The 22,427-nt window shown below is 41.3% G+C and overlaps 2 protein-coding genes across 4 annotated transcripts in view; one reads left to right on the forward strand and one right to left on the reverse strand.

Annotated features, from left to right (window-relative positions):
- LOC308328525 (nck-associated protein 1-like) overlaps positions 1–9,540 on the reverse strand; it is a 33,270-nt gene extending 23,730 nt beyond the window's left edge. Inside the window, 2 exon segments of the mRNA XM_080782408.1 lie at positions 3,811–3,828; positions 9,264–9,540. Coding sequence (XP_080638534.1) covers positions 3,811–3,828; positions 9,264–9,371 — 126 coding nt within the window. The 5' untranslated portion in view covers positions 9,372–9,540.
- Positions 9,541–10,302: 762 nt separating this feature from the next.
- LOC308328029 (dual specificity protein phosphatase 19-like) lies at positions 10,303–14,467 on the forward strand. 3 transcript variants are annotated; one of them, XM_080781702.1, is made up of 5 exons: positions 10,303–10,586; positions 10,684–10,954; positions 11,216–11,262; positions 12,203–12,355; positions 13,019–14,467. In XM_080781702.1, exons 2-5 carry the CDS (start codon positions 10,702–10,704, stop codon positions 13,199–13,201), a joined length of 636 nt encoding a protein of 211 aa, XP_080637828.1. In that variant the 5' UTR covers positions 10,303–10,586; positions 10,684–10,701; the 3' UTR covers positions 13,202–14,467. The 3 variants fall into 3 exon arrangements, with proteins under 3 accessions (XP_080637828.1, XP_080637829.1, XP_080637830.1); XM_080781703.1 differs by having other exon boundaries at positions 10,715–10,954; XM_080781704.1 differs by having other exon boundaries at positions 10,303–10,537; positions 10,715–10,954.
- The last annotated feature ends 7,960 nt before the right edge of the window (positions 14,468–22,427 follow it).

Raw genomic sequence — 22,427 nt, forward strand, 5'->3', positions numbered from 1 at the left:
GTAAAAGCAAGGCTCCCTCTTTCTCTCTAAATGACAACCAAGAAATATTCTGTAGCTACCCCAAGCCCAACTACAATGAATGGTAACAGTTTAGGAGAAGCCATTTTGAGAAATGTAATGTAATCAACAATTATGCATCACTATTCTTTTTAAGAAGTTCCTTCACTAGGAGGATTGCGATTTAGATAAACCAGATTATGGTGTAGTCTAGGTGTGAACAAGAGCCCAAAGTGGTTCTCAACCGTAGTCATTTGGAGTGAGCTGAACTGTGCGATAGTCAGTATAATTAATAATGTCAGATTAAACAAAACAAAACTTTCTTTCTTTTAAGATTGAAATAGTTTAGCTTCATTGTTGTCCAGCAGGTTAAATGTGTCATGTAAAACAATTGCAGCCCTTGTTCGCGACTGTGCTCAAAAACTCCAAGCAACCAAAAATGTTACTTTATTCCAGTCAGTATGTCTTCCTGGTTTCCTTGTATTGGCTGGTAATTTGGTGTGCTATGACGACACAAACTGGCTGAGAAATACTGAGACACTTAACTGTAGGCCTTTCCTTCCCAAACTGCTCCACTGAATCAACACTTGTTAGTACCACAAACACACTGCATGGCAGGCAGAATGATGCACATAAAAATGTGAGGGGGGCGAAAGAGAGGACACATAGCGAAAGAAAGAGGAAAAACAAGATGGGGGGGGGGGGATTAAGAGAGACAAAGAGAAAGGAATCAGAGGAAGAAGATAAATCAAAGTCAGGGAGAGATAGAAAAGAATAGAAAAACTATACAAGGGGAGGGCCCTTGTTAAGAATGTTCCCAGAATCCCATCAACCTAACTATATCTGCCTCCACAGAACAGCAGTGCTATAATAAATGTGGTTACAACAGCAGGTGCCACTGTTCCAGCCGTATTGCTCTGATGCCAGCATGAAGCAATAGCACTCATGCAGTATGGCAGTGTAGTAGTGAATGGTTAGGAATATGTTATCCATGCATGTGCCATTAAACAGGCTGTTCATATAAACTAAACTTTATGGACTGCTAGATTAGACACAGAAGCCTTAGCATGCTTGAGTGCGCTTAACAAAATGTCATCAACTCAGTTGTGAGGAAGAAATAGAGCCCTCAACACAGGTAGGAAAAAAACTCAGCTCAACTGGTTTATTGATTCAACGTTTCGATCACTGTTGAATCAATAAACTGAGTTTTTCCTACCAGTGTTGCGGGCTCTAATTTCTTCCTCTTGTAGCCTACTGCCATTTGTCCAGCACCTGGGCTTGAGTGGATGTGCATTGTTCGATTACCTTTATCAACTCAGTTGTGCCATAGAGAACATGACATTTTGAGTGGACGCCACAAGGTTCACATGAGGGAATAATATAAAAGCTAATATTATTATAGAACTAACTATACTACTAATGTCATGTTTTGACTGCTCACAATTTAAACAAAAAATAGAGAACAGCCTTAAAGCTTGACACAGGACCACAACCACACTGAAGCATCTCCAGCCACTGCTAGAACAAAATTACAACGCAGAACAGTGGGCAATAACTAACACATACTGGGGAGCGGACAAGGTGCTACTGCTAGGGAACCATATTGTGCCATTAGTTTGTAAGTAACTGGTTGTACACTGGATTGGACAGGGCGCATCAATGATCATCTCCTATTTTGCATCTCTCTGAGCAACTTTTCACTAAAGACTGCGATTTGCTAGCCAGCAAGGTAACCTTACGTATGTGTCAAGTGTGTGACCATGTCTATTTGTCACTGTACATGTATTTGTCTTTAGTGTGTCTGTCTGACTGTTCGTCAGTAGCTAGTTCACTGACCAAATAGCCTTCCATCTAGGAAGCTGACCATTACAACACAGCAGTTGGTCTGGAACACACAGCACTGGGACTTGGGATACGAGTCATTACACACAATATTTCAATCCCCATCAATGACACAGGTGGCACCTCAATTCCTTGCTTATTTCCTTGAGTCCCCTCTCATTTTTACCAAACCTGAAACTTCAACGGCCTAAAATGATAGCTGAGATGACATCAGTAATACTGTACGTCTACCCGGCTACTTTCGGCCAATGAAATGTCATGTATGGCTTGTGCATGTTTTTAACTACATACAGTGAGAAACAAGGAAGCAAGATCCATAAAGTTTCATAAAAAGCACAGTCTGGCAATTGCACAAATACAATGCTAATTGTGGTTGTGATGCTAACATGGCATTAGCCTATGATAGACTTGACTATATGGACTACTATTGGGAGTTTGGCCAAAAGCCAGCCTGGGGTTGGGGGGCATTTATAATTTAGATGATTCCGTGAGGCCTACTTTTGAGTTAAATACCTCAATTAGTTTACAACATTAAGGATTGCAGCTTTGCTTGTTGCTGGATTCACAGAGCTAATGCATGCAGATTGACAAAGCCTTTCTTTTTTTGTTTCCCCATTTATATACAGTGGCACTTGTCTTTTAGTAGTGGCTAGTGCTGCATACAGTTGACTGGTTGGGTTGGGATTGGGGGCTGGGTGGAAGGATGAGTGAATAGGAGAGGTGCAGTGGATGGATGATTGGATGGGTGGAGGGAGGGAGGAATGAGAATAGACTGAGAATCAGGAGGAGTGAAGAAGGATTAGGATGTGGGGGCTGTGACTAGATACCAGAACAGACCTTCATTTTGCCCCACCTTTGTTTCTCCATGTTTGTCTGGAACCATCAGCTGGTAACGTCTGGTATTTTCAAACGATGCTCAGACAATTAGAACTCCCAAATGTAACAATTAATATTATTAATATATAACATTTTAAGCAGGGGAGCTAGCATTAAATGTTGATAAGAAGAGGCTGAGGAAAGCAAAATCTTAAAATATGTTTTTGTGGCAATTTCAACTAAGTGAAATAATAAGGGGTCTCCAGGGAGAGAATCCATGTATCCCACTTTGAAAACGAGCAGGTTGGAACTTGGAAAGCCCAGAAAGCATAACAGCAAGAGGATAGAACAGTTTGAAAAGTGTGAACAATCCCACTATTGGTCACAGTACAGGCTGGCTGGCTGGCTGGCTGGCTGGCTGGCTTCGATTCTGAAATAGGATTTCTGGATACAATGTTCTTGTGTATTCCTTGCCAATCATTAGCGTTACACACAGTTTCACTTGTACTGATTTTTGCACTGGTTGTTGAAGATACATCAACAAAAATAATTAAAACAACCTAAGATTTAGAGCCCCAGCCAAATCCTGCCAGCTGCCCTGAAACTGAATGGGAACAAGGAATGTAAAGCGTTAACTGACAAGTCATTGAGCAATTCACAGTTGGTTTGTAAATTGATCCAATTTAGTGATGCACAATTTAAAAGCAATAATTAGTTTAGTTTGAAACAAATAAAAGATCCAGTTATCCAGCCAGAGCCAAGTATTCAATTTATTGGGCTCATTGAAATTATATGTTCAATATTTGGTAACCTAAATATTTGTCCCCTGGGCTATACAGTGGCCATATGCTTTTGGCATTCACATTTCTACAGCTCTCATCTTTTACAATTTAGTTGGATTTTGCACCCAAATGAGAATGCTAAACTGTTATTTCCAAACAACCTAGAACTAAGAATAATGCACTGGTAGAAATGTCTTTGTCTACTCAAAACTAAAAGCCTGCTTGCAGCGTTCCAGACTCAAACATGAAACAGAGAAAGAGGAGCAAGAGATCAGTGCAGGTAACCAGCAGAGGAGAAGAGCAGGACGTGTAATAAGGAGTTGAGGAAGGGTGAAGGGGGTTTTATCAGTGGAAGGTGATAAACTTTGCAAACCTTCCAAACTTGTCCTTGCTGCATAGGAGAGTGGGAGGGGGAAGCATTGGAACGGAGAGAAGAAAAGACAAATCAAAAACAAGGAGCCTGCCCAGACAAACCACTAGTAGCCCCATTAGTGTGTACACACACACACACACACACACACACACACACACACACACACACACACACACACACCTGAGTAATTGGTTGGGGCAATCGATCTTGTGTTATGTTGTCTCTTAACACAACATGCGTGAGTGAATAACATACCGTGTCAAAATGTGAGCCATTAATACACATTTACTGCATGCAGTCTTGAATTTAAAACATGTGGTGTCCTTAACTAGGCACGCACACATAATTACAATATGCTCATTGTAGGAATGTGGATTGAGGATGGGCTGAAACAACATGGCCAAATCTTAAACTCTCAGCTGGCTGCATCTCAACAGTCTGATCTATAATCATATGCTTTGACTAGTTCCACAATCTTGCCACCGTTTGGCTGTTACATGAGAAATTGTCTGTGAGTAAGAATAACAAGATAAGTTGTATTCATCTTGGGTCCAAGGATAAGAGATTACATTCAGTTTGAATCCTAATATCACATGTAGAGTAACATGAATTTGCCTATTGTCACAGAGTGACAGGAAAGTTAAAAAATGAATTAATATCTCAGCATCTTGAATGCTTTTGCCTTCCCTTATATTGTGTCTGCATGCTTCCAGTATTGATTCTTCAAGTTTCCCTTACCTACGCACTAAAAACTAACTGATTTGTGTAGATGCAATATTCCATCTCGGTTTATAAACAGTGAGTCAAACATGTCCCTGTGTATACTGTATAGGAGGCCTACACCCTACAGTGTCATTTTCCTTTGGGTTCATGCCAATGGTTAAGGTGCGGCCAGATTACTACCGTAATCCACCATAATGACTGGATGACAAATTCAGCTTTCTGGTCTTTCCAGGCTAGTTTGTGAATAGTCTAGCACTTTTTTATGTTATATACCTTCTCTTATTGCAATTTGCACTTCTCTTGTGACTTGTACTTTGCTGCCATCTGTGTATTGTCTTTGTGTATTGTCTGTCTGTTTTAAAAAGCGTTGATGTACCGGTATGTACAAATCATAGACTGTAAAAAATAGGTACAAATGCACTTTTGCCCAAGACAAAAGTGGGACAATAAAGTATATCTCATCTCATATTGTTTTCTGACAACACATGGGAGAAACCAATTTAAAATTGGGGAAGCTAAACAAAAGTTTAAAATGTATTCTGAAGATATTGTTTGCATTAAGTATATTTAACACTTGGGTTTGTATTGTAACTTGTTGGGCATGCTTTATTGGTAGTGATCACAATAAGAGCTTCTGTGATCCTACCTACAGTATTAACAGCTCCTCTGCCTCAGTGCTCACTCCAGAGATAAAGCTTACCATCGTCCCAAATTCAACATACAGGATGGAAATGCAATGTCTCTAATCTGAAATTGGCTGTCTATTGCCTAGTTAAACTTGACATGCTCCATTTGAAGTTGAACACACCTTTATCGAATATTGAATCAGATTTTCCCTGCCTAGAGGAAGTAAATGGCAGTCGCCGCCCAGATGCCACAAGGGCAATGCTATCACAGGGCATTCAATTACGTTCGATTAAAATAGCTTTCGAGTACCTCTATCTTTGCTTTGGCCTCATTTAGTATGCCAGAATCTATGAATATGCTATTGTGGCACACCTCATGATCCCATCTATGCAATAATCAATACAAGAATCATTCCCAATGCCACAATTTGATACCGACCAAACCGAAAAAAAACAACACGCCGTGGTGAAAACAAAGGAGACAGTCACTTTCTCATTGACCAACAAGGTTCTGATTGGCATTTGATCAGTGACATTACACACCCTGTCCAAGTCATGTGTACTGTGCAAAACCTGGATCCAGCGAGTGCTATTGCAAAACACAATATTATTGCTTAGGAGACTTTCAGTGCAGAGCAAAAGAAACTACCAGAATTGTCATAGGTAAGCTTCAAAATATATGTAGGTGGAGATGCTGCTCCAAACAAAAGTGGAACTTTTAAATAATATGAGCTATTTACAGTGCAGGCATTCCATTTCAATTTCTATCTGCTCCTCAACATCCAAATTGCCTGACAACTACTCAAAGACATTATTGACGTTAAATGGCCCTCCAAAAATTAAGGAGGGACAATTAATCATGTATTATGGATACAGTAACATCCTGCATCCAACATGCCCTATATAGTTTGTAAATGTAAGTAATTTATGGCAATGCACATCACACATACTGATTAATGCCCATTCAAATCAAAAAATAATAATAATATTAATAATTAATAATCAATATCATCATCATAACTCCACTAGAGAATTCCACCAGCTTTCCTCCGATTCTTGTAGCAACTACAGTACATTAATTAACCAATAAACCATATCCACCCATGGTGGTCATTTTATCTATGCCCTGTGGTGCAGGGCAACCACACTATAATAATAAATAAAGTGTTACAATTACAATAGTCTGGTTGCCCTGTTAGGGCAAACCACATGAATTACGTTTAACATGGAACCTCCGCGGGATTAGGTGAGTAGTTAATGAATTTGTCTCATGCTGGCTAAAGTAACGTTGTGGTAGAGTAGAGACATGACAGACGTCTGCCGTGACGTGCGCACCAAGCAACATCTCCAGGTGCTCCTCTGAGAACTAGCCCCAAAAAGTTATGCACAATTGCACACCCCTCACCAACCTTAATCCGGTCGTTTTAACGCACCCCTCACCAACCTTAATCCGGTCGTTTTAACGCACCCCTCACCAACCTTATCTAACCAATCCTATGTCTGACCAAAGGATGGCTCCCGGTACTATGCGAAATGACATCATCATCATACCCGGAAGTTACGCAAAAACTACTGAAAACTACTTTCTGGACAAAGGTAGATTCATCTGGTTATCTCGGGCGTGGCGTCTAACGTTTGCACCATGCAGCTGTAATAAGTTAAGTTTTGCTCCATGGTTACCAGACTTTCCTCCGAGGTGGAAAGTCTTGTGACACTGATGTAAGGTTAATCCGTGGTGGAAATAAATATTGCTCTGTGTTGGCATTACCCTTGGGGGGATAATAATTTACTATTATTCTGTGCCTATCGGATTGCAACTCGAACAGGGCTGAGTTGGCTCTAGCGGACTTCACAACGTCTGTCATGGCTCAAATTCGCTAGCGACTGCGCTCCTCCACCGTGGTCTAAAACTATACTTTATCTACCAAAAAAAACCTAGTCTGTGGTTGCTGGAAAAATAGTGGAGACAGCGGGATTCGAAGGTGTGCATTGGAAGTCTAATGACGAACAAGACATGATGCTACCGAACTGCCATAATGTGGTTTTCTGGCTGTGTTAGAATGTGACAATGCCCCACGGTGACGGGAACCCTAACACTACCAGGAGGGGGCCAATCAGAGGCAGGCAGGGGCGGGTCTTTATGCAACCGCACCGTAGTCTTAAATGATGCGGCCAGCCCAGGACAATGCTTGGTGAATTTTGGGTGTCTAAAAAGTGCACCATTGGACATGGATGTAGGGTGTGATCAGAAAGGAGAAGCGCCTCACAAAATATAATAAAAGGCAGTGTAAAAAAAAAAGTAACCAGCTGGACATGTTCTTATCTATCCAGCAGCCAGTGTGTGTGGAACACCCTGTGAACACATTCATGTTTCCTGGAGGATGAATCTTAAATATTTGAGCGGCATCAGATTATTATTATATATATTTTTTTTTTTTGCAAACTGATAGCTCATCATAATAATGGACAGGTTGAACCATATTGATTTTGATGGCCCATAGCCTTTCCTTTTGTGCCACCCTTTGGGCTTTTGGATATAAGGAGCAGCACAGTCTCAGGCTTGTGTGGATATTAGCCTCTTACTCTTGTTAATAATTGGTTCCACTGCCATAATCAAGTCACTGTCAAATGTGGTATTTGTCTGATATGTCTTTTTAAAAGTAGTGGTTTTTACTTTACCATGTTTTGACAATGATTAATAATCACCTTGATGGTCTCCTAAGTTAAAAAACCCTATGTTGAGAGATCAGTGACAGCTGATGGAGGGGAAAAGATGTACAGATGATGAGAAAGACAATGGAAAAGAGGAAAGGGTCATTGCTAGAAGAATAATCACTGGGACTCAGGGGCTGTATCTGCCAATTCTAGTATGCATTGCTCTACACTCAAGGTCTAAAAATGTAAAGAATTAAGTATGGTGTGCACTACAACATGGCATTAGATAGAATACTTGTGGTAAACACTAAACAATGCAGTTCTATACTAAAAGATAGTGAGACGAGTAGCGCAATTTAGACGGCATATACTCTAGAATAGAGTGTCCAACATGACTGTATGTAGTCACACCCACAACTGAGAATCTCGACCAGCAACAAGCAAACTAATGCTATTTGCAAAAACATAAATGGCAAATAGGTAGCTGACAGCAGCTTTGTTGACTACAGCTATATAGCAGATCCACAAACCCCACAATACGCCAGATCGCGACTTGTGAGCTTATAGATCTGCTATTTTCGGTGCGCGACACCGGCGCACAAGTGTGTATAAAACAGGCATACGCCCGAGTCCCAGACCCCAGTGGAGGGCTAACATTGGTAGCTACTAGCTATACATAACGCAGCTAAAGTCGCCATTATGAGTCGTTAGCTTTGTAGCTCTGACGCTACAGCAGGCCTTGACTGACTGTCTGACACAATAACCCTCTCTGCTTGCCGACATTACAACGCTGATGTGTTGCGACATGAATTTCTCTCCAAAAGACACTCGTCCCATTATGGCTAACAACATTACCTGGCTTAATATTTTCTTCTGAATCCAACGGCTACAGTTAAGCTAACGTAGTAGGCAGCTAGCTGGATATAGAACACTATTTTCCGATATTTCAATGAACGCCAACTATATATATATATATATATATATATATATATAGAGAGAGAGAGAGAGAGAGAGAGAGAGAGAGAGAGAGAGAGAGAGAGAGAGAGAGAGAGCCAAGACTGGAACAAATCACGTATCAATTATTTGAAAATACCAATAATGGGCATAGAAAACAAATAAGACTTAAATCCCCAAATGTCATGAATATACATTACTTAACTGATTCACGACGAATTTATACTTTGTCGCCTATCGTTCGACAAAAAAGGTGAATTTTCATTTTAAACAGCTGAAAATACTGTGTCAAGCGACAGGCTCGTGCGACAAAGTATAAACGATGCACTAGTCTACTGTAAATCAAAGGCTTACGATAGATAGACTGCTGCACATAAGGCAATCTGGGGAGGTACCATCAAACACCGCGTTGGCCACCTGCATGCATGATATACAATACAATCGAATGTCTATCAATGTGCATATTAACAGTTAACGTTTGATGCAAATATTAACCTTTTTAATATTGTACACTCGGGTCAACATCCCGATGCCTCTATCGTTGAGGATGGTGAGCTTCTCTGCCAGTTTCTGCTGGCTCGGTTGGATCGCTCCCCGAGACATCTTCTGGCTGTTCAATTACAAACCAAAATTCAGTTAAAATGATATCTCAAATATCCGCCGTTGGTTGTTGATTAAAATGGAAAAATCCGTCGTAGATGTTGTGATTAGATTTTTTCGCCCATCTTCGTTTCAAGAGACGAGCGCTTCCTGTACTCCACCCCACTGCCAGTGCCTCCCTCCCCGTCCAGTTTATTATTGGAATGAGGAGTCGTCCTGGTTTTTTCACAGCGTGTATTACACCGGTATTTGTGGGCTATCGAATTGGGTGGCGACAGATTGCTATTTTTCAGATTGTTGAGCAAAAGGGACACATCCTTCGCTCCGTTTCGATACTAAAAGCCACCAACATTATGCACGCGAACAACACCAACGAATCGTTTACGAATGCCTTGAATTCATCATGTGCAATTTGTCAAGTTGCCAGATAGCGACCGCCTGTGTCACAGAATTCGATAGACCACATATTTCAGTGTAACACGATGCTCTTCCTGTTAATTCATGGAACGACAACCTCCTGGTGCGTTCCGTCTGTCTCGGTGTTAAACTTTGGGACGAGGCTGCAAAAATAAAAATATCCACAAGAGTTCGGCGGGTGATTATTTGGACTCGAGTATGGGGATAGGGCCCAATTACGTTGATATAACTGGTGGTGTCTGTTTACATTGTCATTCTCCATGAATGGATTAAATTATATACATAAAAAATGTATAAACATGCATCATGTATTTATTTACTGCAAATATAGACTTCTGAGTGACGCGGGTTGAATGGTGTATAATGACCTCAACACGTATGAGTTTGGTTCGGTCAGAGAGTTGGGTCCCTGTCTCTGGGTTCGGTCCCCCGTCATGTACAGTAGGAATTTACGAGATTACGAGGAACACCCGAAAGCACCACGTCGATGACGCGACGCTACTTCCGTCTCGGCTGTGGCTGTGGCTGTGTTGAGTGGAACATGAGTGGAACCAGAGTGGAACCCTGGAGCCAATATTGTTTTCATAGACGACCATTTCCAAACTCGGGAATACAATTTTAGCTAACCGCCTTGGGAAGTTGGGTCAGGCCAGGGTGGAACCGCCTATGAATGGAAGTGGAACCAGGAGGAATACCAGTCTTCAGGAATCAGGAGTAAAAGAGATTTTGTTTTACTGTCCAGAAGAACCCAGGTAACTTACGGATAATGTCTCAAATTTTCAATCCCTTTTAATTAAAACGGTGGGTGGTGAACAAGGAATGCAAAATATCACAAAATATGTCGATTATATATACTTAAAAAAAAAGGGCCTATAAACCAATAAAACCATCATCCTAGGCTATACTTAAGAGGTTTATGCTGTATTCAGATTCGATGCAGTCGCTGGCTGGGCAGATCCAAGGCTTCTCTAAAGACCGACTGAAGAAACAGTGCACTCATGTGACCACCGTGACCGGTAGACGGCTGGTGGAGAGAAGGACGGACGGAGGAGATGGACAGGTGGAGGAGGTGGTGGAGGAGATTCGAGAGGAGGCAACTGGATATGGCTTTGTTGAAGACAAAAGTCTGGACCTTCAAGTTGGTATCATCAGACCTTTTATACTCTTGTGTAAGTCTGCTTACCCTACCTGCTATTACCCTATTACTACCCTAGTAATAGGTAAGCCTACTACTTTTAGAGATTTTTTTTTAAATAAATGTTATTCCAAATTTAAAAAAATCTATTTCCACAAAAGTGGAAATCCCTAAGATTATTCTATAGAAATATAAAAAAAAGAATCAAATTCAATCCTGCAACAAATGTTATAATGATGTAATTAAATTATTTGACCGACTGTGTTCTAAATCTACCTGTTGTCTGCTTTATCAGCTTCTCAGGATGTAGCACATGACATTGAGACTCTACTGAGATATAAGGTAAAGTATACAATGTTATATAGATTGATCAATATGATATGCATTCGTCAAAATTCTTGGTTGCCATTCATCGCTCAATGACCAGGAGATTCCATCACACATGGTATGTTCGTACAAATACCTAGGAGTAGTAATAGTAATAGACCATCTTTTGTCATGGAAAGATCAGATTGATTCAGTGTGTAAGAAAACAAAGCAAAGAATCTACTTCCTTCGCCGTCTAAGATCCTTCGGTGCTAGTAGACGGATTCTTCTTTTGTTTTTCACTTCTGTTATTATGAGTGTTCTTCAGTACTGTAGTACCACCTGGTATGGATGTTTGTCTGCAGCCCTAAAGTCACAACTGCTGCAACAACTGAACATTTGTTCAAAGATTGTTGGACAACAACTTCAGAAACTGTATACATCCACATATGATAACAGCATCCTAAGGTTAGCAAGGAATATCACCTCTAATACTAAGCATGTGTTGTATAGAGAATATAGGTTGCTACCTTCAGGAAGGAGATATGGTGTACCAGCATACAACAAGGTCAGACTAAAGAGGTCCTTTGTCTACCAGTCGACCTTGAGGCTCAATCAGGAGATGTAGTAGCCACAGGATAATCTAAGCGGTGGATATTGCTCATGTCTTTATGTATGTAAATTGTCTTGTTCTCTGTGTTTTGTATATGTTCTGCATACCTGGCTGCTTGTGTCGCAAGACAAATTTCAGTGTGAACTGACAATAAAGTAATATATCATATCATATCATATATCATGATGACATTATACTCCCAAGCCATGGAGAAAGTGATGTAAACATGAATTATCTAATACTGTTCATTGTCTCCTGTTCTGTTCCAACAGTTTTTTTTAATTACACATAATTCTCAAAACCTTCAAATCTATCTCTCTCTCTCTCTCTCTCTCTCTCTCTCTCTCTGTCTCTCTCTCTCAGGTGTCTCATGTGTTGAATGTGGCCCACGGAGTGATGAATCTTTTCCCAGATCAGTTTGTTTATAAGACAGTCAACATCCTGGACCAACCAGATACTGACATCATTTCCTACCTGGGGGACTGTTGCTCTTTCATAGACCAGGCCTTGGATCAGGTACACACATTAACAAAATAATACGTTATCACATGGCCATGGGCATTATGCAAGCAGGATAGGCACAGATCTGCTCACACACATACTGTATGTTAACACTGGCCTGTGACAGCAGTTATTTGCCAAGTAAAACCTCTTCAATTTCCTTCAAGAGTCTTAACTAATTAGTGGACCTAAGGGTCTTCTATGTGCATTTTAAGGATGCAGCAACCTAGAAATGTTATCAAGCCTCACAACTTGAAAAACCTTGCATTGTATTCATGTAAAGGACCCCCAAAATGATATGTATTTGGTCGCAGACCCCCATCTCAAAATACTTTGTTCCAGGGACCCCCAGAAGCAAAGATTATTGTTATCTAAAAAATGAATATACACACACACACACACACAAGCTCATATTGCGGCACAAAGTGACGCGCTGCGAGCTTGTAGATCTGTACAGTTTAGAATGAAAAAGTCTAAATGTCGTATTGCTGTTGTGAATAAACATTTGGAGCATTTTATTGAAAAGTGAGTTGTGAGCCTCCCTCGTTTTCATGATTCTGTTTTTGCAGTTTGGCTGAGCACAAAAACAGATGTTATTTTTTTCATTGAATGAATGCAAACTCACATTAATTCTCACACATCTTCTCTGTCTCTCTCTTTTCCAAAAATGTGTTTCAGAATGGCATAGCACTAGTCCATTGTAATGCTGGGGTGTCACGTTCATCTTCCATTGTTATTGGCTACCTGATGCTGAGAGAGGGGCTGTCATTTGATGACGCCTACCAGCAAGTGAAACAAGCCAGACCCTCGATTAAGCCCAACCCAGGCTTCTTCCGACAACTACAGACCTACAACTGCTAATTACATGAACCCTAGCGTCCCTATTCTGGACATGTCATAATGGACGAATATTTGGTGAAAATAGGCAAACATAAAAAATAGCAGATCTACAAGCTTACATGTCGCATGTTGCAGCGGGTTGTAGCTTGTAGATTGGCTATGCTTGGCAATGTGATTTGGTGTACAGGGGTACCACACAACCTCAGAACTATAAATGCTAAATAATTACAAGAACCATAGACAATGTAGGCCCTACTGTATTAAACTGGTATTTCCATTCACTGTGCTTATATGTCCGATCTAAAAGCTCACATGATGTGACACTGTGAGATTTCTGCATGGAGAAGAAGTGTGTGGTTTTCCCAAAATGTAAGGCAAATCTGGACTTGTCTCACAGCAGTCAGGGAACCACTAAGATACAGTATGTCATTATAACAACAAGTGCACTTGTTCAACAGATGAAAGCCAAGCTTTCGGGGTCAAAAATAAAGTTTGTGACACATTGCCATGCCTTGGAGTAATATGTGGTACATAGCCACACACACAAGCCACATAATCCACATGTCATGACAGAAGCAGTCGCTCACCCTGAATGTGTGTGGGGATGACTGATTTATCTTGTGTGCATCGATTACTCAATACACAACACAACAAATTTGTTTGACTCAGCCATCACCCGGACCCCATCACACAATCATCGATCTGTGGGTTATTGTATCCGTAGCAATGTGTTATTGACTATTGAGTGCCCTAGCAAAGTATAGTTAGCCTGGCCTGGCCAGACTAATATCACTGCGTAGATATTAGTCTGGAACTTTGGTGTGGGAGATTAAATTAAAAGGGCGGTTACAAACAGATTCCAAAATCACAGCAAAAAAGTCTCACTTTGAATAGTGAGCTCTGATTGGTCACCCACAACTATGGGGTGAGTGAAATGTAATTCAAACTGAGAAGTGCCAGACCAATATCACCAGGGAATTTATTTTTTCCTGTGGCAGATTCGGTTATCTTTGGTGAATTTGACTGGCAGAATTTGAACAAGCCCCAAACTGCAGGTTCTGCCAACAATGCTGAATAATGTTTTTAGAGTATAATCTCATAATTCTACCACCTAGAGAAGTTAGGTTACTGCTGCTGAGAAAACATTTGAATTATAACTAGGAGCCATTAGAAGAGGCATTATTTAAATTATTTCCAGTATTATTTTTGACCACTTGGTGGCGTGTTGCTGGAATCTATGGCATCAGATTATGGTATTCTGATTTCTGAGTGCATTGTTTCTATATATTCGTGATCTATCAAATAAAACAAAACATTTTTGTGAACTTGTCATCTGCCCCCAATTATTTTGTTTTACTGTAAACAATTGTGAGTAAGATTGTAACTGCTAATATCCTACACAGCTTTAGCCTAAGATTTAGACTCCTGTAGATGTATTTTATCGATTCTGACATTTTCAAAGATTGAAAATGTCAGAATCTACAAGTCTAAATCTTAGGTTAACACAGCTCCTGAGCTCCCATTGCATCTTAACACAGTGATGGTAATGGGTAGGTACGAAAAAAAAGACATTTGCAAATTAAATTGCAAATATGTCAGTTGATTAGCATTTTAAATATAGAGAAACTGTGGGGTACCGTCAAGATGAGAGATGCAAGACCCAAGGAACAATTTTCTCACTGTTTGGGAATGCGATAAAATAAAGAAATTCGGGGAAGAGTTGTATGAAATTGTATTAATACAAATTAATTGAGCCCAACATCTTTTAATCCAAAAGAACAAAACAAAGAAATGGACAAGAGCAGGACGGCAGAAAATACCAACGGTATCGGCAGACAGCATTGCCTTCCAAAGTAAAAATATTGAAACTTGTATATGGGACGCAATCTATAACCAGATATTGCGTAGCTCCATCAGGGAAGAACTTTCATTAATTTGTACTGTGTTGTTTTGTCATAGATGTGGCTGTGTCTCATCTTTGTTTTTTAAAACAAACTTGGCATTTAAAACTTGCATTTAAGCCACACTTTATTTATATTAAAACAAAAATATAAACAAAAGTGCAAACAAAAACTATCTAAGCCACGTATATTAACACAGAAACAATATAACCATGCAAACAAGGGACAAAACCACACATATATTAAAATAAAGAATCAAAGCTACACTTATATTAACACAAAAACAACATACCGTATTACAGTGCAAACAAAAGAGACAAAACCACAAAATTAAAACAAAAACAAAATACAGTATATGAAATGAACCCATTGTTTATACAGTTCCACTGTACGTTAGCGAAGAACAACGGGACTGCGCTGAAATTTGTGTGGGACTGTGAAAAAGCGTGCACCACTCCCAGCGCTTTGGGCCCGCCACTCGTGAAGAGATCTCACATGAGTCTTGAGTTCAAATGGCCTTCGATAGTTTCTGAAAAGGACATGTTTGAATTAGAGTAGGAGTGTCATCTAACAAAATCCACAGTGTTAATCCATTTGAATGTGTACAAAATGTAACCAAACAGAAATGAAGACATGCTGGCTTCTATGGAATTCTAATGACTAGTCATGGCGATTGAGAATTTAACCCATGCATATTCAATGGTATAAACATGCCAGACCACCGTTATGGTAATTTAGGTGGCTTTGTGTGATATTTTTTATAGTCAGGACTCAGGAGTTACAAGAATGCTTTCAAAATCTCTGCTCAACTTTAATGTGGCAAAACCGGATGTAATTTCAGTGGACCAGAGTAGGATGGCAGAAAATACCAACGGTATCGGCAGACAGCATTGCCTTCCTAAAAGAAAATGTTTAAACATTTATACGGGACGCAATCTAGAACCAGAACTTTAGGAGAAACCCACAGCACAATGAATGGAGTTATCGATAAAAGCTGTCCCCTTCATTATTATTTAATCTTGCTAACATCCGTTCATATGATACAATTTCTACCATTTATCTTCCTTCCACGTTTTTGGGATCTGGGGAGGATGTGCTGTTCCATAATCATCCTCTACCTTTATGATTGCAAATTCATATTTTGATATTCCAAGTATTGGGTTATTTGCGTTTGATCCCAAAAAAAGACAATCTTGGTGGAACGGGTACCTGTATGTCCCAGCAGTTCCCTATATATTCTATAATTTCTTTCTCAGAATGGGCACGCACACACACACACACACACACACACACACACACACACACACACACACACACACACACACACACACACACACGTACAACTTACCTGACTGTGAGGTCAGATGGATGCTGCCACTGGTGGCCACTTGCAGAATGCCATCCCTGGTTAGCAACATTGTACATCATGTTCTGCAGCTCAGCCATTGCACCTCAAGGAAAACACAAATACACAAAATGTAATCAGCTTGACAATGAACATCTCCATGAAACATGGCCTGGTGGTAAAGTCTCTGGAGGGCAGGTAAAAACATTCATGAATCAAGGCCTGGTGGTAAAGTTTCTGGAGGGCAGGTAACAAACATTCACACAAGTTGTGGCCAAACCTAGATTCTCCTCCATGTGTCTTCCGACTGCCCACACATAATGCTGCTTCGCACGATGGTAATCTGCATTAAAGAAAGACCTGGGGAAAAACAGAAGCATCTTATCATAAAAGTATAAATATCCTCGGGCAGTCGTCTTTACGAATGTTAGAAGAACATCATACTTTATCCACAATTTACACATCATGCCTTATCTGCAAGCACAACACCCTAGAGCAGGCCGGCTTCTCTCGACCTTGTGGGCTGGCGAAAACCCCCCAAATACTTTGGCTGTCTCGTAACCCCCCCTCCCCCCCATTCAAATTGAAGGCTACAATACCCTTAATAATAAACAAAATACATATAACTCCAAAATCCGAGCAACTAGGCTGGTAATCCAGCCCGACTGCGTGTTCCGGGTTCGAGTCCCGATCCCGACGACCTTTGCTGCGTGTCTCCCCCTTCCCGTCCCGTCGTCTGGCAACCAACTATCTTTCAATAAAAGTCAAAAGGCCCCAAAAAAATCTCATCGGATGAAAATTAATATGTATTTGGCCGCAGAACCCATCTGAATATTTTCTGCCAGGGAACCCCATCCCAAGTTCCCAACATCCCATATTTGGTCAAGATCTACAACCAATGTATATATAGGTTAAATTAATCTATATCAATGAATTGATTGATTGAATACTTTGTTAGTCAAAAATGCAAACAGCACAGAGATACAGTAAAACACTTAGGGGGGGGGGGACCTGTGGTCTTATGCAAACGTTACCCCCCACTTGAGAACCACAGCTCTAGAGGCAACACAGACTGAACACAACCTTAGACTCTGGTCTGTCGCTGTAGTACTGCTGTTCTTGTAAGCTTGCACGTTCCGGCGGCTTGGAATGACCACCAACTTGGACTTCACCTTAACACAAAAGAGTTAGTAAGTACAACGGGGGAGGACAATTTTTTTTTTTTGGTATATACTAACTAATAAGGCGGTCACGATTCTCAATACGTATCGAAATCTAATCGAAAATGACGTTCAATACAGTGTATTGAACTCACAAGCCGACTCTCGACATTTCATTGCATGCGCACGTCCAAGTCACTGTCCGACTCTATCCAGTGCATGCCTGCTTCCACCGGGGGAGGGTCGGTTCACTATGTCCACTGCTTAAGTCAGCGATGATGATGATGCTGATGATGATAGGCTACTAGTAGTGTAAACAAACAGAAGAATCGGAAAGCCATCTCGCTTCCTTTGAGCGAAAAGTGTGGACATACTTTGGCTTTCCATTGTCCAGTGAGTTATGAGGGCACACAACGCATCATACACCCCGAACGCCCGGGGTTATTTAGTCCATTAAATCATAGCGCCCAGCGGTTTATAGCAGCAAAGCACTTTTACAGACGGACCGGATGTTACCCCCGGAAGGGAGGCATCCTTTGGTTAGACATAGCATTGGTTAGACATAAGGTTGGTGAGGGGTGCGTTAAAACGACCGGATTAAGGTTGGTGAGGGGTGCGTTACGACGACCGGATTAAGGTTGGTGAGGGGTGCATTACTGGTTGGGAGAGGGTTAAAGTTAGGTTTAGGTGTGCTGCCCGTGGGAGGTTAGGGTTAGGGTGAGGGTTGTACTAGGACAAAGGTTGTAGCCAAAACACTCTAGAGGCGAGGTGGGCCGCCTAACACATAATCTTTGCTTAGAATTGGACGGAATGATTTAGATCAAGAGTTATTAACATTTTAAGATTTTCGGTCTCGTCGGCTAAACAGGGGGGGGGGGGGGGGGGGGGGAACACTTTCGATGACGTCCCACTGTTGCGCAACATATGCTCCCAGCCTGTGGAGCCATGCGATCGGTTTTGATATGAGTAATATCCGCCATTTTGATCAATGTCCGTCCTGGGCGCTGGGTGTTACTAATTGAAAGGGGCGGAGAACTTTGTCCTGTGCGCTCAGGGTGTACAACAAAACTGATGTTAGGGGCCAGGGCATGAAACCCAACGTTTATATCATTGATGTTATTCTCATTTGTCATTAGTCAAATAAAAGTGACTTGTTGCAGAGAAACAAGTGTTTATCTTTACAAATCAAAACATTAGCCTAAATTAATAATCATATCATTTTTTTAAATGATTGAATCGTATCAACCTTAACATTGAAAGTTGAATTGAATCGTGGATTAGGCGAATTGCGACGGCCCTACTAAATAACTATGATACGACCTTGACTGCTGTGTCATCCACACCTGTACTTTAATAGGAGTATCCTCGAAGCTGGTATCGTTGAAGCTAGTCTCTGCGGTGACGTCTCCCTCCGCTTTGCCTTGGCAGCCCTGCGTCTCCCCTACGCCCGCCTCACAGTCTGCACTCGACATCACTGTGGCACTTTGGCACAGAGAGGGCAGAAAGCATCAACATTGATCGATTGAATACTTTGTTAACCAGTTAGACTACAGTACGATGGTACAGTCACAAGCGATGCTAAATGGAGAACACAAAAAGCCATGGGGGCTTGTTTCCATTGTAGGCCTACTCAATTCATCAGCAATACATAAGTCTAACACCAATGCTTGCACCGTCCCCATTGGTGGTCCCTAGATAAGAAAAATAGCCGTTCTACAAGCTCACGTTGCATTGCAAGTCATATATTTTGGCAGAATGTTTCCCTATTAAGGCATGTCTGAATATGCTAGGGTGAGTGGTGAACACACACAGAGGTACGACGTTACCTGACCAGATCAGATGCATGCTGCCCCTGGTGGCCACTTGCAGCAGGTGATTCCTGGTTCTGCTGCTCAGGTATTGGACCTTACAGTGGAAATACAGTGAACATGTAACATTATTGCTTGACAACGGACATCACCAGAGCCTGGTGGTCAACCTCCATCTGGATGGTGGGTAACAAACGGACCCTGACCGATGCCCGATTTTTGGGTCTGATCCCGATTTTGGAGAGTCCTTGATCACGGATTACTAATGTTTTGACCGATATTTTGACAAAGAAATTTAAAAAAAAATCTAATCAATATGAAAAATAGAAGAACCTATTTCTATTTGAGAAGAAACAGATAAATACACATAAACATAAGTAACCACTTAAGCTCTGGTCAAAAGATTAAAAAATAGCCGATCTACAAGCTTGCAAATTTAGTTCACCAATCATGATCTGGGACAGATAAGATGCATATTTGCCGATACCATTGTCGTCAAAAATGTCAAACAATGACCGGCATATCCGTCGGGCTCTAGTTACAAACATTCACTAAGAATTGTGACCAAACCTTTACTCTCGTCGATGTGTCTTTTGACTGACTGCACATACTGTTGCCACGCACAATGGAAATCTGCATCGCTGTCAAGGACCACCAACCTGGGGGTGGGGGGGGGGGGCGACAGACGCAGAATCTATTATGAATGGATCTAACTATATACAAATATTCTCAGGCATGGTCACCTCTACAGAAACATTAAACTTTAATCACAATTTCCACATTATGCCTCGTGTCAATAAGCCTTGAACACAACCTTTGACTCTGGTTTGGTTTAGCACTGGTGGTCTCTGGCACGGCCTGAGAAGGCTCTGATTCCATCTTCTGGCTCGGAACCGCGACCACCTCAGACTTCACCTTGATTCAAGAGAGTTACCGTAGTACAAGGGAAAGAATAAAAAGCATGTGTAAATAAGTAGGGCTGGCCAATATGACTAAAAATCAGTATCATGATTAATTCAAATATTTGCTTCGATTACAATTTATGAACGATAATTATAAAAAGTAGTGAAAATAGAAGATCTACAAGCCTACAATGCTAGATCAGCTATTTTTCCTATTTGTGTGTGCCACAATAAAGGGTATGTGTGTGACATCATCATCATACCTGGAAGTTATGCGGAACACCTACTGAGTGGCAATTACATCCAAACAGAAAAGTCCTATCTGATTGCATTAAACGTTAAACTCACTTTGCCACTCACTTTATGCATGCGCATAAATTGTGCAATAAAGTGAATTCCTTAGCCCTTTAAATATGTATGAAACTACCGTGACTCTGTTGGATACATTAACCACTTGAACCCCAGCAGCTATATGCTGGTGAACAGATTTGGTGTAGACAGAAAAGTATGTCACAACTCAGGTTTAAATAAAGACTAGAGGATCAAGAGTGCCACTACTGCATTATCCATACTAGTACTTTAAGAAGGGTATTCTCGAAGCTGCTCTCCTCGAAGCTCGTCTCCACAGTGACCTCCTCTACCTCCTTCAGCTTGCCCTGGCAGTCCTTCATCTCCCCTATGCCCACCACAACACTCTTCTCGCAGTCTGCGCTCAGCGTAGAAGATTCAGACAAGGGGTTGCCAATATTCCAAGCATCATCAACATCACCGTTCAGAGCTTCCATGGTGCCCTCGATGCCCGTTAACGGTGCCCTACTTACAGTAGAAGAGACGTCATTCAGTGTAAACGAAATCTTCTGCTGACACACTGCACGTTTGCCCGGAAACCCCTCGCTCTCGTCCACGCTGTGCACCGGAGGTCTGGAGATGGTATGCTGCAGCAGAGGGGACGCAGATAGCCGAGTGTGGTCCTTGCCCGTTCTCCTCATGGCCTCCAGGTACCTCCTGGAGAAATAAACCTTCTCACCTACAGCATTCTGCTCTGGTACAACACCTTTGATGGTTTTCGACAGGCATTCTCTTCCGTCTCCTCCCACGATGTCTCTTCGTGTTGGACACTGGTCTTCAACAGGCTTATTTCGGAACCCATTGCTGTTGACAACCTGGCAGCTCAAGTGGTTTCCGACTCCTGTTGGGCAGGAGCATTTCTTAATGGGGCTCAGACAGAGGATCTCCTCGACGTCAAAGTCAAAAGCAGGGCCGAGGCTTACTGCAACTTTCTCAGATCGTTCCGACGAGCGCTCTAAACCAGGCAGGATGCCGCTTGATGCATTTGAATCCTTTTCACTACTGCTTGAGTTCACAGTTTGTACTGGCTGCTTATTTTTCAGTTCATCTTGTGAAAAGGGTGAGGAGGTCCTTGAAACGGAGCCTAGAAAACAGCCAGGGTCAGGAGAAGCACTATTTGGAATGCAGACCTTTTTTGCTGGTGTGTCATAAGTGTCATCAAGACCAGAATCATATGAATTCCTCTTGTTAACATTGTGGACAACCATCTTGAAGTTGGTTAACCAACTGTCTGAGAAATCCCTCTGCTGCATCCTCTTGACTCCTCCTTCACAGAATGGTTTTACCGGGTTTCTGGTGTTTTACCTACTAAAATATAATAGAGAGGAAAACACATTATTATGACAATTTTGGGAATATCATTGTGGCAAATTCTAAAACATTCTCAAATATTGCCGATCTACAGTGCAAACTCACAATGCATCGCAGTGCAACAGGTGGTGAGCTTTAAGATCACCAATTTGCGCTAGTGCATGGTTAAAAAAAGACCTAAATTGTAGGAAATTACGGTACATTTGACATCCAATAAACTACACTGATTAACAGAATAAAACTCTAACCATGACGTGTGGAACTGCAAGATCATATTCACCAGTGAAGGAAGTGTAAATGTAAAAGTGTGTGACCCACTGACCTGATAGTATAGAAGATAAACAAACCTTATGGATTCATACCTCAGTCACATGCGGATTTCGTTCTATGCATCTGACCCATAAGTTATGTACTAAAATTCTAAGCAATTATGATATGTTTTCAGGAACTGTAGACACCCCATATAACAATA

Source organism: Protomyctophum bolini, assembly GCF_963924005.1.
Source record: "Protomyctophum bolini genome assembly, chromosome: 14".
In the NCBI taxonomy this organism is placed as follows: domain Eukaryota; kingdom Metazoa; phylum Chordata; class Actinopteri; order Myctophiformes; family Myctophidae; genus Protomyctophum; species Protomyctophum bolini.

Bases quoted from the DNA above. Each gene is read 5' to 3' on its own strand.
- LOC308328029 (XM_080781702.1), top strand. From the start codon at position 10,702: ATGCTGTATTCAGATTCGATGCAGTCGCTGGCTGGGCAGATCCAAGGC. The intron at 10,955-11,215 runs GTAAGTCTGCTT...CTGCTTTATCAG, and splicing joins CAGACCTTTTATACTCTTGT to CTTCTCAGGATGTAGCACAT. The intron at 11,263-12,202 runs GTAAAGTATACA...TCTCTCTCTCAG, and splicing joins AGACTCTACTGAGATATAAG to GTGTCTCATGTGTTGAATGT.